Source organism: Coloeus monedula (genome assembly GCF_965178545.1).
Source record: "Coloeus monedula genome assembly, chromosome: 8".
Lineage (NCBI taxonomy): Eukaryota > Metazoa > Chordata > Aves > Passeriformes > Corvidae > Coloeus > Coloeus monedula.
Window position 1 is genome coordinate 4449567 of NC_138788.1, and position 17661 is coordinate 4467227.

Consider the following 17661-nt stretch of genomic DNA (forward strand, 5'->3'; position numbering starts at 1 on the left):
TACAGAGACTAACTGTGAAGACAGTGGAATCATGAAGCCAGGAGGAAACACAGTTTTCACGTATTTGCAAAATAATCAATGTTACCAGCATTTACTTCATCAATAAGATAACTACGTTTGAATACTTTACCCACTCACCACCTGAAGGTGGACTCATGACAACATCTCTACAGTCACTAATTACTGGGTAACAAGCTCCCAAAAATTAGAAGCGACTCATGTGAAAGGCTTAGAGAAGTTTGACAGAGAACTGGGGGAGAGAGGGCAAAGATGCTTCCCAATATTCTTTGTTACTGCCAGATGCAAAGCCTCCCAGAACAGCTGGTGAGGTGTCTGAAGGCTCCACAGGTACCAGTCATAGTGCACGTACATGCAGCTTCAGTTAAACCCTGTCTAATGTAGTAATTAGGAGATTTAGGACAGATGCACCATAAACCTTGATTTTTAGTGTGATTTAGTCAATTGTGTCTTAACGCAGTTTCAAAACAAAACAAAGCAAATAAGCGACATTGGAAACAAACATGCAATAAACAACATTGTAGAGGTGAGCAGCAAAAATCAAATATACCAGCCTACCATGCATGGAAATAACTAGATTTAAGCTTTTGCATACCCAAGTGCATGTAACATTATCAAATAAAAGTAAATGTGCAGTATAAAATAGTAGCTTAAGAAAGTTCCAGTGTTTGAGAAAGCACTTTATTTTAAATGTATATACATACTTGAATGTTTAACTGAAGAACGCTTTAGTAGTATGGTAAATGCAGCACTGCAAGATGAAGGAAGACAGTTGTAATGGGAATTCTGGCCTTCTTTTCCCACAGGCTGCTGCCATCTTTAACCTGCTGAAGCATTGCAAAGTTTTTCACCTTAGACCAGTTCACATTTCAGGTTGCTCAGCAGATGCTTGTGACTCTGGAGATTCAAATCGCTGGTGGAAGTTTGTCCGTTGTTTCCTCAGCTTCTCAGGAGCTTTTCTCCATAAAATTATTTCCTGTTTGAGGAAGAAAACACTCTTGAAAACAGTATTTACCATTAAGGCAACAGCATCAAGTGTCTTAAGTTCCTGATAAACAAAGACTTTTGGGAAAATAAAAAAGATAAACAAACACAAGAGCCCACAAAAAAATGTATCCCCCCTGCCTACCAGTGCAGTTCATATGAAAGTAACAAAGACAGCACCATTAAGTTTACATATTCAGTTACTGCTTGAATACTTGCAATCTTGAGCAGTCACCTCTTCCTCAACTATCCTACCCTCAATTTTAATAGTATTGAAGAGCTCAAGAAATTTTTCTTCCTCCTTTTCTCCAAATCCAAAGCCTACCATAGCCACTGTATGCTCCAGCTACCTCTTGTTTTCCATGTTTAATTATACTGTCTTGTCTACTTTGCAGTAGGAAGATTCTGATCTAATCCACATGGCTTCTTCCAGTGACCCTTTTGGCTATACCCTTCCTCAGCATCACCTCATCTTTTCTAACATTTTCAGTCAAATGTCTTAGTCTTTATTAAGACTTTGCAGTTTAGAACCCGGGCTAATGCAGGAGGGGAGATTTCTCTGCAGGAATGTAAGAAAGCAAACAAACTCATCAGTAGCTCATTTTACCCACCCAGTGTTTTGTCTGGGTATTCCCAATGCAAGTTCTATGGTACTGAGCATCCTGTCCTTGCTGGAATAGCATCCAACATCCCCCTTGGCTCCTTTTGTGCAAGCTAACATTATCTACAGACCTGTCAACACACTTGCCAGCAGAAATGCTTATGCCACGCTTGAAGCACAGGTGGCTTCTAACTTGCTGAAGGTTCAAAGCAGCACATACAGAAGCCCAGATAATTCTGCAACAGGACTGCTACAGACCATACCTGCTGCTTGAAGTATCGTCTGTCTTCTTCATCCACAAGCACCAGATTTAGGAAGTACCTCACTGAGAATTTTTTGTTTACATCCCTCATTGTTGGAGTTGGGTCGTAGCCTGCTAAGAACAGTCTTATAGGAATTGATTCACCTTAAAAAGAAAAGAAAGCTTAAATTAGTTCCTTAAAACTGGAATAATTAATACAGTTTCAGAAGACATGTAAAATGAAAGCAGTTTCCCAAGCACTCTCTGTGCCTGTTCCTTGGTTAAAAAAAAAACAAAAACAAACATACATGAGACAAAAAACATCCACCCAAAAAATCAGAACCATAACACTGAGCACAGAGGCAAGTATGAAATGAACAGTGAGAACCCTTTCTCAGTGCAATCATGGTAGCCAGGAAAGCCAGAAGGATCTGTATTTTTAACTTTCTAGAGCTGGTCTACACCATGCATGGAGTCAGGTTTGATCAAAGAATCAGTCATAGAATTTCCGACAGTAAATAAGGGTAAAAGTTACTAGGATCCCAAGTGAAATGCCCTAAGTCCATAAAAATGTCTTCTCTGAATAGAAAATGCACCATCATTTCAGCAACCTAAGGAGAAGTATGGTTTCTCTGGTAAAAAAAAATTGTCTAAGTCATCTCTTCTGCCCCAGATCTTTTAAATAGCATTTTAACACTAAATGCTCACCCTTGAAAACAATCACAGTTATTTACCTTTAACTGGTGCACCATCCATTATTTCGTACTTTGCAATGGTTTCAGTCTCTGTTGTGGTACTGGGTCCTGGTGAAACAAGTTTTCACTGTGAGAACACACGCTTCGGTTTTAAACATTTACAAAGCTTTATCACAACAATTCCCATTCTGCAGCACTTAAATTAACACAGCACGGTATTTTGGCCTTCATCTTGCATGTAAGTCAGACATGGCTAAAGCAAGCAAAACCCTCTCCCAGGCAGGATATCTCTTTCTTACTCTTCCCCCCGCCATGCTGACACTGAAGAGGCAGTAGCCAGAGCTTCAAAGGAGCCCTGGATATGCAAGCTTTAAATAAGGGACAAGCAAGAGGGTCTGGAATCTTGAAATTGCTCTGTTTGGTGAGCAGTGCTAGCAACTGATACTGCTAGGCCATGCTCAGACTAGAAACCTGAAGGGTTATCAGCCAGCTCAAGAGCCGGCTGATAATAAAGTAGTGAAATAAAGTAGTGCTTTCTGCCCTTACTCTACTAGAAGCTTTCTCATTCTTCATACAAGAAACTCCAAAGAACCCCAGCCACTGGGGAATGAAGTCAAGAGCCACAGCCTCTTACAGCCTTCCTTGCTCGAGCGTGTACAAGCCTGATCTGCAGTAACAAGCTGTTTCTGCTTTGAAGCTGCTTGATATTTCCATCGCATCAATTTTTTTAGGATGACAGAAAATAACACATTTCTAGAGCATTACTGATTCATGCTTATGTTTACCAAGCCCCTTTAACCAGTTAATCCGTGTAGAGGCAAGGGGGTCTTCAGGATGCATTTTACACCTCTTCCCTTGTTCATTACTTATTAAGGTTGATTAAGCTACTGTATATTTATGCCCAAGTTCCATTTACAAGGGTTCACATTTGTGAAGAGTCACAATAGTCACAACACCAGAACAATTAAACAGACTGACAACGTTGACTACAAAGTACTATTGCCAAGGCAAAAAATGCCAATGGTAGTCAAACACCAGTGAGAAAGAAGCTGGTGGAGCACTAGTTTAGTGAGAGCTGAAACTACTGACTTCACTCTCCAGGTCTGCATAAGGCTCAACTGGCACACAATTTGCCCTTTCCTTTGGACTTTGTTTCTCTTACCAATTCCAGTAATCTCCTTTTTGATCAGCTGCAACTCCATGTGCTGAATTTTTATTCTCACTAAGAGGAAATAAATTTTTCCAACAATCACATCCTTTAAGTGATACCTTTAAAAGAACAAAATGGGGGGTTTCGTTAAAGAATAAACACAAGTTTTACACCTTCTTGAATACAAGTCACACAGGCAGTTATCTTATCTGCCTGGTAACTACTTAGAGCTTACTTCCCCACTGAACTAAGCACCTCAGCCAGACCAGAGCAACTACAGTATTTCATCATTCCATCAGTACCAGTAAAAGAAGTGCTGTTAGTCATACTGAAAAGGCATAAAAGCAAAAACTAAGCCTTAAATATTTGCTAGTGACCTTCCTGTTAGTACTGAAGACAGAACAGCCAACTATTTCTCGAAAACACCATTGTGTAAATAGTACTTTACACTTTCAGCCCGCAGCTGGTCATAATGTATTACATACTGTACCCTTTTATACCAAGTTATTTACTTGAATGCATTTTGCTCTGACACTTACTTTGACTTATTGTATTCAAACTCTATATGGAGACAGTCTTCAATGCCTACTTCCATTTTGATGGAGTTGTTTACATCTGGGTATGTAGCGAGCTGGTGAACAATCAGATCATATTCTTTCACCAAGTCTGACAGTCGTCTCACGATAGTCACTTTTAGAAAATACCTAGGAAGAAAGACACTGAGTTAGCCAGAATTATTCAAATTTACTAAGAGCCCTTGTGTTCTTAAATACAGATATTCTTTGAAAGATCAGTATACAATCTCATAAGACTCAGTAGAAAAGAGTAAGACACCAAAGCACAAGACAAAACACTCACATGTGGGAATGTTTTCTTCAGTTGTGGATATGTTGGTTTTTTTTAAAGGAGAGACATGGACTGTCTTCACTTCATTGAACCGAAGAATTTTATTTATACAAACAGCATTGAGCGATTCCAAATTAAGTAGAAAAGATGTGTTACAGTCTCAACAACTCCAATCAAGGCACACTAGCTACTGGCTATTACATGTTCTATATAATAACCAAAAGGAGGAAGAGGGGGCAGCATAATTGTTAAATTATGAATTTTCTGCAGGGGAGGAGAGGAAAAATAAAAGATTTAGCAGTTACGAACCTCAGTCTGACGTTGGCACCAATGTAGGATTCATATGGCTTTTCAACCTGCATGAATTCAAAATCATAGTTTCTGCTTTGGGTCAGTTCTCCAGGTAAGGCCAGTTCTTTCACTAAGTTTACAAATTCATGGGTATTACTTTTGTCATTGAAGAGTTCTAAAGTTAGGAAGTTAAAGGAAAACATGTTTCAGTGTTTGTTTTTAGCAAAATTCAACAAAATTGTCTCTAATTTGGCAGGAGCAGGTGGGAGAGTATAACAGAAGCAATTAACTTAAAATACACATATTTGACCAAATGTTTTACTCAGGCTTTTTAATTACCTTCAGTTCTAGCAGCCTACAGTTAGCATCCCTAAAGAACTAACTGGAATGAAGAGAACATGTTTAAAGCTTCACTAGCAGGGCATTGTTTTTTAATGACAGTTTAGCTAGCTTTAATAAGTACTTCTTGCTTTGCATGCTCGGTAATTAGCATTGCCTGGTTTTGGCTTCCAGCATTTATTGCTGCAGGGACAAAACCTAAGCAATGTCAAGATGGGCTTATTTAGGACAGGCCAGTGATCCTAAATGGTCTCCTGCAAATTAATAACATCTATCAAATAATTTATTATTACTACTAGTCTACAATCAAATGGCTTATTATAACCCTGGCTTAAGTCAGTCATTTGGAAACAAAAGCAGTTTCACAGCAACGGCATCTCCTGTCCCCAGAGAAGCGTCAGTTATTCATGCCTAGATCTGTCTCCTGCAATTCTCACCTAAAATTACCTTAAACATCAAAACCCGAACACTTCAGTATCTAAAAATAAGCTTTGCCACCATTCAAAACTGAACATCAGCGTTGGTAGTTGGTTTTACACGGACTGAAGTTTTTCAGAAAAGAATAAATGAACTAAACACACCAACTTCACAGTTCATCACTGCCAATTTCGTAGAAACTGACACTTAACTAGTAATTCCTATTTTCTGATATGACCACAAATTATCTAAAAATGTACTTAATTTGCTGTGACTACCATTTATCTAATACATAGTTTATTTACTGCTGCATATCAAATACTTTTTGTGCCAGTCAGTCAAAAAAGCTGTACTCTGAAGAGTTGGTTTAAAATACAGCTTTGATAAGGAGTTAGTCTCCAAATAGTGCAGGGAGATCACACTACTGGAATACTTCCAGCATTTCTACACTAAAACTTGGAAGGATGCAAGAAAATACTGACAAGTACAAAGAGCAGTAGTTTAAACCATTTCTGCATAACTATGTGGACTTCTAAATGTAGCGTAACAGAAAGTCCCAGAAATGCATGAATTTCAAGAAACACTACATCAAATTAAATTCATCTGAATAATAAAATTTGTAATTCAAGAGTAGATGAAAAACAAACTGTACAGCTATTAGAAGACAACAGACTAAATGAAACTGACATACATGAGCTCTTTTTTTCCCTGTTGCCTATATGCCTCACTCCCACCACAGTGCTGCTTTATTCTGAAAGTTTAATTTTACAGCCTTACTGATCAAAACTTCAAAGCATAAAGCAGCAAGTGCTGGGTCTCAGCCATATCTGCTAGACAACAGTTCAGACACAGACTACTGGAGCCTACTGACTGATCAGAAATAGGGAATTTGTGAAATTCCATATAAAGTCAATTGTATGAGGCTGAAACTTGAGTAATTACTTCCAAGAGGGACAATAATGCAAACAGCTCTCTGAGAGGGAAGTAATTCTAGCATAAGCCTAAGGGTGCAGAGAGATTACCTGGACTGGTAAGAAGTTAGATACAATAAAGATTCCTCATAGTTCAACTCTAAGACAACTAGGGTAGTTATAAGAAATTGACATTTCTAATAGGTTTTATAAAACCAACTGCCATAGAATGTATTTTGCTATAGGCTACCTCAATCTCTTTTCTATGCCTCTTCTCTTTCAGAGAAGGCCACAAGTTTATTTTTCCTAAATCTCTAATGGTTATTAACCAAACTTTTAGCTAGTCTTGGACTGAACACTCACCAACCTGGTTCTCCCTCACATGTACATATCTTTTTCCCAATGACTTTCTAAGTAGCACAAATTAGTACATCACTTGCTTTAAGTAAGGAAGATAAAACTTTCCCCTGGCACTTATCATCTACTGATCAGAACAGGTTGCATTGTTTGAGCTGAACTGCTGACAGCCACAAGTGCCAAGTTCCATAAACCACAAGCACCTAAAAGCCCCTTTATAACTTAAACTCACCAATTTGTCCTACAAATTCAATTCTAATTCCTTGGTGCTCTAGTCTCTTCCCATGCTTAAGGGAGACATTCACCTACCAAGATAAAATAAAAACAAACAAACACAAGTTAAATTTTTTCACCATTTTCATTCTAACACAATCTCGAAAGGAAAACATATTAGTACATGCCTATGAAAACCAACATCTCTTCTCAACAGCCCTACCTGAGCTTGAAGGCAGCCAAATCAAACAGCTGATTATGAAATTAAGCATTTCCAAGGCACCACTAAAACATTCAAGAAAAATCTAATCATCCACAACACTGAATTTTATAACTAAAATTGAAACTTTCAAGTCCCAAAATTAAGTATCCAAGCCAGAGCTCAAGCAGAGCTAGTCGTGATGCTTCAAAGCATCTTCTGACAGTCACATTTGGAAGTTCAAAAATGAACTGCCATGAGATTGATTCCTTTTAAGTCAAGTGAGCTTCAGTCCCTTCCCTAGCAGATAGCTAAATATTGGTATTGGCAAAGTCAATGAAAAATAACAGATAATGAAACCTGCTATGAAGAGTTTCATTTGTGACTCTGATTCTCAAAAACAGACAAGAAAGGATTCCACAAAGTTACTTTGTATTGAAATATGTAAATATTAAGCATATAGAATGTTTGCTCATAAAGCAGTGATGACCAGAGAAATTCTCGTACTTTAAAATCCAGTACACTGTCAATATCCGAGTAGGAAGTAAACCACTCAAATAATCCATCTTTGTGGTGAAAAGAAGGACAGGGTAGAGGGAAGCTGTCCAAAAATTACTGGTCTCCCAGACCTCCTCATGCCACTGCGTTTGTGTTAGCCAGAACTCATGAGGCACCTCTCAGACGTAGCCGATACAAGAGAGCAGTGCTCCAGCCTGTGATCATTAAGCTTTTCCCTCAGCTTCCTGAACTTGAGGCCCATCTTGTGGCCCTTCACATCCCTGGAAGGATCCTTCTGGAGAAGCAGGACCTTTGTACAGAAAGGTATCACTAGAGCAGGAAGATGCCCAGTGGAATAGATCAGTCAAGATCAAAGTAGGCATTTAGAAGTCAATCTCATAACTCAAGTCTTTTGATGGAAAAGTGAATCATAATAGAAACATTCAGAGAATGGCTCCGCTAAAACAGAGTGATAGCAAGGAGTTCCTAGGTGCAATACTGAATGTAGAGAAATCCCTCTGGCTATCTCAACTTCACTGTCTTTTTTTCCAGTAAGAGAAACTATTGTGGACCCAGCAGTCAGCTGAACTTGGTATGTTGCTTCTCTGATGCAATCCAGAAACCACTTCAGGGCATGGAACGAAAGGCTTATCTTCAGGGTTTGCAAATTTTTGACTGCACCAGCCAAAAACTACTGTTACATGTGTTGGATTGTGGATTTTGGAGCTCAAAGGGAAGGGGAAGCAGGAGGATGCAGTTCGGAACAGTTTTCTCATCAGAAGTAATGGTAGGATTGCACATCATTGCACAAAAACCTTATTCACAAATATGAGATGACTGGAAATAAATAAACAGCTACTATTCAAAAATGTTGAGTTTTATCAGCTGCCTGAATGACTTAATGGTTAAAAAGACCATACATAGCAAAGCAGTTTTCTCTCTGAATAACAACACAAGCTGAAAATGCAGCTCTTACAATAGTTTGTCATTTACCTACCTATATGCATTTGCATGCCAGAATGAGTAATTAATAGTCACTTTTAAATAAAAATTTACCTTTCCTGAAACAGATTCTCCATCGTAGAAGAGAAAATGCTTTTCTACTTTACCATCTTCTGTTTTGATTTCTGCCGGTTTTCGTGTTTCAGCATCATTAAGTACAACATCAATCTCACAAACAGGAACAAAAAGGTTTCCAAGAAAACTCTGGAATAACAAGAATTGGATAAGTGGATACTCCATTTTAAATGTGGTGTTTACTTGCAGCTGTACACTATATACTGGGGAAAAAAACATTTGTGCTTCCACGAAGTTACAAAGCCATTATGTATGAGAGACCCAAGAAACAGTGATGACAAAGGACAACTGTTCCTCTAGGAAATAACTGAAATCAGATCAGTAACAAGCTCTTACAAAAATATAACACTTATAAAAAGTACACCGTGTAATTACCATTACTACTACTAAAAAAAAAAAAAAAAAAAAAAAAACCAAAAACACCACAACCCAAAAAAACCCATTAGAGCAAAGTAGAATGGAAAGAAACAACAGGGGATATAATGCAAAGCCCAAAGCATCCCCCTGGCTGGGGAAGGGGAATAGGGATTTTATTTATTTGCTGCCTCTGCCTCCTCACCACAGTTGTCTTAGCAAACAGCACTAGCAGCTTTGAGAGGCAGTGGTTCTTCACACAGCCCACCTCAGCTGCACAACGCTGCCATCAGAGAGAGTGGGTGTTACAAGTTTACCTGTAACACTGCTTTGGGCACAATGTCGGTCCTCACCTTTCCTCAGCATTCTCTGTGCTCGAAATTTTGACCAGCACCAAACATGAGAACCTGAGAGATCATCCTTTGATCTTACACAAACACTTCTTACAAGAAGCTGCAAAACATGTTAGTTGTATGGGAAACTCAACAAGATTAGTACAAAAGCCAACATTTTCCTCCAAAGATTTAGGCACTAATCTGCTTTGATGTACTAAAGCAGATGACACTTCACTAATTCAGTGTGATTTTTGTGGGGTTTTTTATGTTCTTCATGAGAATATCTGCTTCAACCAGATGAATTTGGTACACATTAAACAGTCTGTCCTGGTTTCAGATGAAGTTAACTTCTTCTAGAAATAATTTCTCCTAGAGTTGATTTCTTCTCAGTAGCTGACACAGTGCTGGTTTTTTGATTCAGTCTGAGAATAACATTGATAACACACTGATGTTTTAGTTGTCGCTATGTTGGGTTCATCCTAAGTCAAGGACTTTCTTGTGCTGCATGCTCTGCCAGTGAAGAGGTATACGAAAGAGCTGGGAGCATGGCCTGGACAGGTGACCCAAACTAGCCAAAGGGATATTCCACACTGTCCTGCCCAGTGTATAAACTGGGGGAGTAACCTAGAAGGGGCTGACAGGGTTCTGACGTTAGTCAGAAATTGTGCATTACTTGTTTATTTTTCTTTTTATTATTATTGTTATTATTTACCATTATTAATATATTTTACTTTGTTTTAATTATTAAACTGTTATCTCAACCTGCAAGTTTTACTTTTGCTTCTCTTCTCCATCTCACCATGGTGGGGAGGTGACTGCACAGCTGTCTGTGGTGGTGCTTTGTTGCCAGCTGGGGTTAAACGACACAATCATTCTCACTTCACAAATTTAACATAAAAAAAAGGAGTAAGAACACTTTCCAAGACATTCTGAGGACCTGAAGTTTGAAATGCAGCATAAAAAACAAAGAGCCTAGGGGAAGATTTGATCTGAATGCTACTGCTTAGCAATAGGAACACTGAGTGACTTCGTGCTCACCCCTCCTGGTGAAGAGGGGACATAGACCAGGCTGGAGCTATAGAACAGTGATTCACACAAGACTAAACTGACTTTGTATACATTCAGCAATTGGCCCTAGTTCAATCCACAAAGATATATATGACTCTAACTGAAACCCTGTTATATCTACTACACATTCTGAGGGGAAAGCAGCAGCACATGACCAACAAGCCCATCAGATAAAAGACCAAAATGTCTTCCACATCTCTGCCAAACACAGATTTGTACTGACTGCTGAAAAAATATCATTTTTTTTAAACAGTGCACACTAGAACCATTACTGATTCTTGGCTTCTGGGGAAGGGCAACAGAAGAAGAAGAAAGTTTCAACAAGAATTTCAAATTGTAGGCTATTTTAAATACAAGATACTTTTGAGCATGGGCACATTTTTTCCCTTGAAACTGTACTTGTTTTCCAGATTAGTCTTATACTCCCCTCTAATTAAACAAGGAAGCACATTACCTTTAGGCAAATTATACCGGATGCTCGCAAAGTACTCTCTGAATTATGAAGCTGACCATTTAAATGGTCAACCAGACCAAACACTGGTAACACATCACTTCTCAGGAGACTGCATGTAAATATTTCAACTGCACCCCTTCGAGATTAGCTGTGATGTCCTCCAGAGAGAATGAGAACATATGAAATAAAGAAGTCAACAGCTGGTATCTCCTCCAGTTGCTATCGAAGATACTACTGCGGGGAAACTATGCAAAACAAGAATTATTTTAAGAAGCTATAATAGAGCTTATTATGTTACAGTTTAAAAGAATGCAGACAGAGAACTGGGGTTTCCAGAAACTGGCCAAATGCCAGGCTACGCTCTTGGTTTTGTGCAAAAGACAAACGCTGGAGATTCTGCTACATCAGGACCCAAATCAACCTGCGTTCAGCCCTGAAGTGTAACAGCTGCACTGAAGGACTTGTGGGACTGCCAGCGGCTGACAGAGGGTGCAGAAAGCCCAGCTTCAGCTTCACACGGAGCCCTGAGCAGCTTCTGCACGCGCAACAGAGAGACACGTGTTATGGACCCCGAACACCCCAGAACCACAAAGCCATCGATCCAGATGACTCTTTACGACACGTATTTTTTTAACCTCTCCATCAGGGCACACCGAGCACTTCGCTGAGCCTGCCAGGCACAAAGCGGCCGCCGTTTCCTGAAGGGTGTGATCCTTAAGGAACACAGCCCACAGCTGCCAGCGCTGCCTCACGGCACTGCCGGAAGATCTACCGATAACCCCAGGTCCGTCCACGAGCTTTCCCCGACGGCAGCTGTGCGGGGCACACGGAACCCGAGTTTCACGACCAAACCCCGCCCTACCGAGGTCATGAGGGCACTTTTAATCCGCAAATAAAATTAATACCCCCCCCAAACCCTTGTTTTTCGAAGGAAGGAGGGGAAAAGGCGGCACCGCCCTGCCCAGGCCGCCGCCTCAGGCGATGGCGGATCGGCGCTGCCCCCTCTCCGCCCCGCACTCGCCATGGTAGGCGCCCCTCCTGCCCACCCCGCATAACCACTTCCCCCCCCCCCCCCCCCCGCCACACTCACCATGGTACGCGCCCCCTCCGCGGCCCGACGCCAGCCCCGCGCGCACCAGCACCAGCCGCCCCCGGCCGCGCGCCCCTGGTCATGTGACCTTACGGGGCCCCAGGCCACGCCCACCCCCGCGCGCGGACCACGCCCCGCTGCACGTGACCGCCCCCTCCAGCCCAGTGCCCACCCCGGGAGGGCGCCGCCTGGCGGCCGGGAGGCGGCAGCGCTTGGGAGGTCTCCTCAGGAAATAACCGCGGTAGTAAACGTTTTCTTTTCGCAGGATTTCGGGCTGGTTTTCGGGATACGCTGTTGGCTGACTGCTGTAAAAGTGCAGGCGGCTCCCAGCGCACAAAGGGTTGGAATTTATCCCCTCAGAGTACTATGGCTTCCCCACAGAGCTGGCTGCCCACCCATCACTGTTGTTCCCCCCATTGGGATGGCTGCCGCACATACACATGTAAGGCAGTTCAGACTGAACAATAACCTTTTTAGTAAGTGAAAGCAGTAAGGATCTTAAGGCAAAATTTTTATTGATGCTGGTTTGAAACCGCTTCATGGCTGTTGGGTCAGGCTCTGGGGAAGAGGCGAGGGAGCGACGCATGAGGACAACGTCTCCAGCCCTACAGGAGCAAATCCTCCTCCGACAGCTTTTCCTTCAGCTCAGTGCCTCGCAGGCTCTCCAGGAAGACAGGCAGCTTCGCCTCAGAAAAGCTGTCATTGTCACCAAGCCCCGACCCAGAGGCTGGCTCTGCTTCCACCATGGTATTGGACCCAGAGGCGGAATCCTCATCCGAGAGAGGGAATGTATCACCCAACTCCTGGTATCTCTTCATCCTGAAATGCAGAATGGCATTTTTCTCTCTTAGATGAACAGATCTAAGCGTGGGCGAGCCACACTGTGACAGGACCGTCAAGGAAGGAATAATAGACATTCTGGGGTGCTAGCATTAATGACAACCATGTGGCAAATGAACTTACAAGGACGGGTCTGCCATGGGAGGAAGGATCCTGTTGGCTCCACCACTGGGCATGTAAAACCAGGGCCCCTTCTCTTCAATGCAGTTAGCAGACCAGGCGTCAGGCCGGCACCTCACTCTCTTGTACCTTGCCCTCTGCATCGGAGCACCTGATGGAATCAGCCACACATTATCCATGAGGACCAGGACATTACTCACCAGGTCCTATTAACTTTATGAGCACCCAATAAGGCTTAAAAGAGCAGATGGAAATAATTTGTGGGGCCCTGATTGCTCAACCTCTGGAAAACTAAAGTAACCCTAACAACTTTTTTTAAAATGGCTACTGACATCCTAAGTGACTCCTTTGCCATCAGAGACATCAGACGTATCTCCCACACGGCACCAGGAAGTCCATGAAAAATCCCTGGGAATCCCCTTCACACACAGCACCGGGAAGTCCATGGGAAACCACTGCTGTCACAGCAAGGCTCATCCCCAGCTCACAGTATGGCGCAACTGTGGGGGCCCTGAGGGTGCCCTGCAGCTCTCCTTGAGAGAAGGTGGAGGTATGTGAAAATAATGTGAAAATCTCTGGGGACAAGGAATCCAGCAGACAGCTGGCTCCTGTGCTCTCCTTCCTCTCTTGGCTCCAGCTCTGCCCCTTCGAGTTCAATGGGATGAGTTTTGATGGGGAGGTGATAAACTCAGGGTATGCCATGGGAGCAGGTTTGGGGTTTATGTAGGCTCTCGGAGCACTCGCCAGAGGAGAGGCAGTTCAGGTGTCTCCTAGACACAACAAGGTTTTGTAAACCCATGTTTTCAGTTCTGGTGCTCTCCAGGTGCCTGATTGGGGCTGTCACTGAAAATGTGGGTCTTCAAAAAATACCAAAATGACAAAATAAGGATCACATAGTGAAGATAAAAGCAGTGGCATTTCATCCTTCCTCTTGGTCTCATATAATTAATTTGTTCAGAAACCTCCTGGTGCATTCTCAACCTGTTGGCACTTTATCTATTTTTTTTCTCAGTTTCTTGGGAATACCTCTCTGTAATTACACTTCTCTATTGCCCTATATATTTCCATAATGTACTGGATGACTTTCAGGTACCTCCTACACTCTTCTGTAAAAGAAAAAAGATCTCATGGGTGTAATTTCCTGCTGCTTCTACAGTATATTCCTTTATCATACTTATTTTCTTCTCCTCGCCTATTATTAAGGAGGTTTTTAATAATAACAGTCACAACAAAATAAACAGCTGTAGCTGAAAAATTTGCAAATAAGCAACATAGAGCAAGCAGGCCATCGTCCCTCAAAGATCAGCCTCAGAGTGGTAATGCATAATGAGAGCCTTTCACTATCACAGCTTTGGTTTGTGGACAAATTACACTCTACATGCTTGAAGAGGAGTTTTTCTCTCACAAGAAGCAAATCCATGGGGTATGGCATCATGAATCAATATTTCCTTTTCGTTGTTTTAGTGCTGTATGTTGCAATATTTTACCAAATAAACCGTTTAGTTTCCTCATACTTACAGCTAGTTTCCTTTCCTGCTCACCCCAGAAAGCAGACCGTAGGAGTTATGACATGGGAACTGTTACATACTATGTCTGTAACTCCGTAAGTGAGTAACAGCAGTAACCAGACCACTATGAAAGGGACATTTAGAAAAATACATATTGAAATACGTAGACTGAAAAGAAATACACACATACAACAAACTTTTCATTAAGCTTTTTTCAAAAATTGAAATGCTCCAATTGCAAAAAGCACATTTTCTTGCTGTTCCCTCTCCAAAAAAGGAAACTTTAGCAAAACAGACTTTCTGAGTAGATCTCATTACCCCCAGAAGAAGGCCAGTTTGTGAAATTCAGAGGCTGCCTACACTGCATAGCTCAGAAAGAGGATTACCGAGAGAACAACAACCCCGTTTTACCTTGTGCTGTGTATCCCACAAAGAGGATTAAACAAATAGCCAGGAAAATCCTCCCGTTACATCTGATAAGGAGCTGCATTTTGGCTGGCATCCCTCTGCTCGCAACCAGCCTTCACCACAGCTTCACACTTCAGAAATAAGACGGAGCGAGATCAACTTTTAGAAAAGGTTCCAAAACCTCAAACCCAACCCATAACCTGCGTCACCACTTCCTGACTGACAGGAGTGAGACATGAACAGAAAAGCTCAGCACTGTGGCCTTCCTGCCTTCATCAATCCAAATTGAAAGTTCCTCTGCCTTCATCTCCTGTTTTGCCCGAGGAGAAAAGCAAACCTAGGACCCACCAGCTGGACTGAAGGTGGTGCTGCCAGCAGCTTGTGGTCAAGGCACACATCCCACCCAGCGTCTGCCCAATGCTGAGAGGCCTCCAGAGTGAAAAAGCAGTGCTTCATGTTCCCTGATTTTCGGTCAACTGCATTTGTGCATTGGCACTGGCACTGCCTTTCCCTGCCTCAAGCCCACACCAGTCCGCCAAGATGGTTAGAAGCCAGCTACTCGCAGTAGGTACATGTTTCACCGTGTGGGGAATCATCTTTTTCCACAGAAGTAAATTATCTCTGTAATTTCATGCCAGGCTTGGGGTTTTTTTGAAAGCAGAATCATAGATATTCACAGTAGAAGTGAAAAAAAATGTATTAAGTTAAATAATATATTCTGGTGGAAACACATCAGCTCCTTTCTGGAAGGGCAGAGTCAATTTGCTTGGCCAGATCATCATTGTGTGGTGCAAATGCCCCTTTGGATGACATGTGGCTCCACAAGGAACACATCTGAGAAGCCATGAAAGCTCTTATAGAGACAGATAAATAGAAGCTGCCTTTCAGCTGGCTCGTACATTTTACTTGCCTTTTGGCTGTGATTAAACTCAGGCTTGAGTTCACTTAAGAATAAATTACAAACAACAAGGTTATCAAAGGAGTGAAGGTTTTTCTCAGTCGTACTGAGAGCTGCTGGATTAACTGGGGCACCGACATGTGGGCCTGACATGCTGCAGCACCTCGTCGGTACTGGGGCTGACAGTGCAAGTTGTCTGTGGTAAATATATTTTTATGTGGTGGAAAGTCCACAGAGGCCCCCAGTGGGGATCTGGGCTGAGCGGTGACTTTCCCCAGGGCACGGTGTTCCACCAAAACCCCATGAAGCAGCAGAAAAGATTCCAGCAGCTCCCTCCCCTCTCCATGCTGGGATTTACCACCAGACTGAGGGATCAAGTTGCATGTTCAGCCTTGATGTGGTTTATTATGAGCCTCTGCACATGGGGTTTTTCTCTGGCACAGGAAAAATAGGAGCAGGTGTGGAAGGACTCGTGCAATGGTTATTCTTACCACCCTCATTTGTACATTGTATTTTTAGCATCAACTCTTTTTTTCTTTTTGTTTAAGGCAGTGTTCAGCATCAATAGGAAGCTGGGCAAACACGTGAGGGAGATAATCAGCCTCCACTTGCTGAAGGCTGCGGAAACCGTCCCTGCAATAACACCTCTCACTTTCCACTGATCATGGGTACACGCTGATCCGTTCCTCACCCCTCCACTGTGCACAAACAATCTCCGTGTGAGAGAGCAAAAACTCCACTGGCTAGTTTTGCCCACTAGCCCAGGGCATTTTCCACTATGGCATTGGAAGCCCTGTGAGATGCAGCCAGAGCAATACCCACCAGTGGGCACGGTCATGGGGAACTGGGGATTCTGCAGGAGCTGGGGGAGCTGCTGTGCGTAGGGGAGCTGCAAATTCCCTGTACCTGGAGGGGGATCTCACAGAGCCAAGTTATCTGTCTTGTACCATCAGCTGATGGGGGAACTTGTAGCACTGGCAGTTTTGCTACACAGTTTTGTTGGGGTTTTTTTTGTGTCCACAGCATGCCTCAGGAAATGAGATCACTTTACAATCGGTAGCTGTGGGAAGTCCAAAGCAAATGTTTCACCCCTATCTCACGTACATCTGTGTAACAGGGCCCTGAAGCCTGCAGGTAGGGTTAGCCTGTGCCCATCTCCTGCCCTGCTGTGCTCTGCCAGTGCCCACACCCCACTGCACTTCGCAAGTAAAGGATTTTCCACCTTCCTACAAACATGGAAGTCACTGGAGACCTGGATCTTAAGCAGACTGGGACATGCAGGTCTTAAAAGTAAAGCATGCCCTTTATGGAGTGTCACGGGATGCCCAAGGAACACCATCTGTAAACCACTCAAGACATACAGTGAAAATAATCAGCTCTAATTTAAAAAAAATCTCATCTTGGGCTAGAGGACACAACTGCTGAAAGTTAACAAATTTTTTCTTTTTTTAAAGAGCTAACCTATATTGGAACACTAACATGCCATGGTATGACTATCAGACTTTAAGAGAAACAGGATTTTAAGTTAAATATTTTAAATCTGCAGAGGAGAGCACAGTCACCATACCAATGTCAGCTACCTCAAATTTACCTTCCATAAACTGTAAGGAAGATTTGTAGGATAATATTCTTCCCTGTGTATGTAAACTGAAAGATTAAATAGCCCAACATAATAGGCCTACAAAAAGAAGCAAATAAATGAGGAAGAGGTATTTGAGAACACAGCTTGCTCCTGGAGCCTTGCTTACA

The 17661-nt window shown here is 42.3% G+C and overlaps 2 protein-coding genes across 2 annotated transcripts; both read right to left on the bottom strand.

The window, feature by feature from the left end:
• Nucleotides 1-677: 677 nt before the first annotated feature.
• On the bottom strand, nucleotides 678-12221 carry VPS26A (VPS26 retromer complex component A; the record flags this gene model as incomplete). The annotated part of the gene is given in 10 exon segments (XM_082286160.1): nucleotides 678-994; nucleotides 1867-2009; nucleotides 2579-2647; nucleotides 3702-3808; nucleotides 4229-4393; nucleotides 4845-5001; nucleotides 7083-7155; nucleotides 8817-8966; nucleotides 12139-12153; nucleotides 12156-12221. Coding segments are annotated over 10 exon segments (1059 nt in total). The 3' UTR covers nucleotides 678-880.
• Nucleotides 12222-12648: 427 nt separating this feature from the next.
• SRGN (serglycin) lies at nucleotides 12649-15139 on the bottom strand. The gene is made up of 3 exons (XM_082286175.1): nucleotides 15018-15139; nucleotides 13102-13249; nucleotides 12649-12957 (listed from the first exon to the last, which is right to left on the bottom strand). The coding sequence occupies exons 1-3, from the start codon at nucleotides 15106-15108 to the stop codon at nucleotides 12744-12746; spliced, it is 453 nt and encodes a 150-aa protein (XP_082142301.1). The 5' UTR covers nucleotides 15109-15139; the 3' UTR covers nucleotides 12649-12743.
• Nucleotides 15140-17661: the final 2522 nt, after the last annotated feature.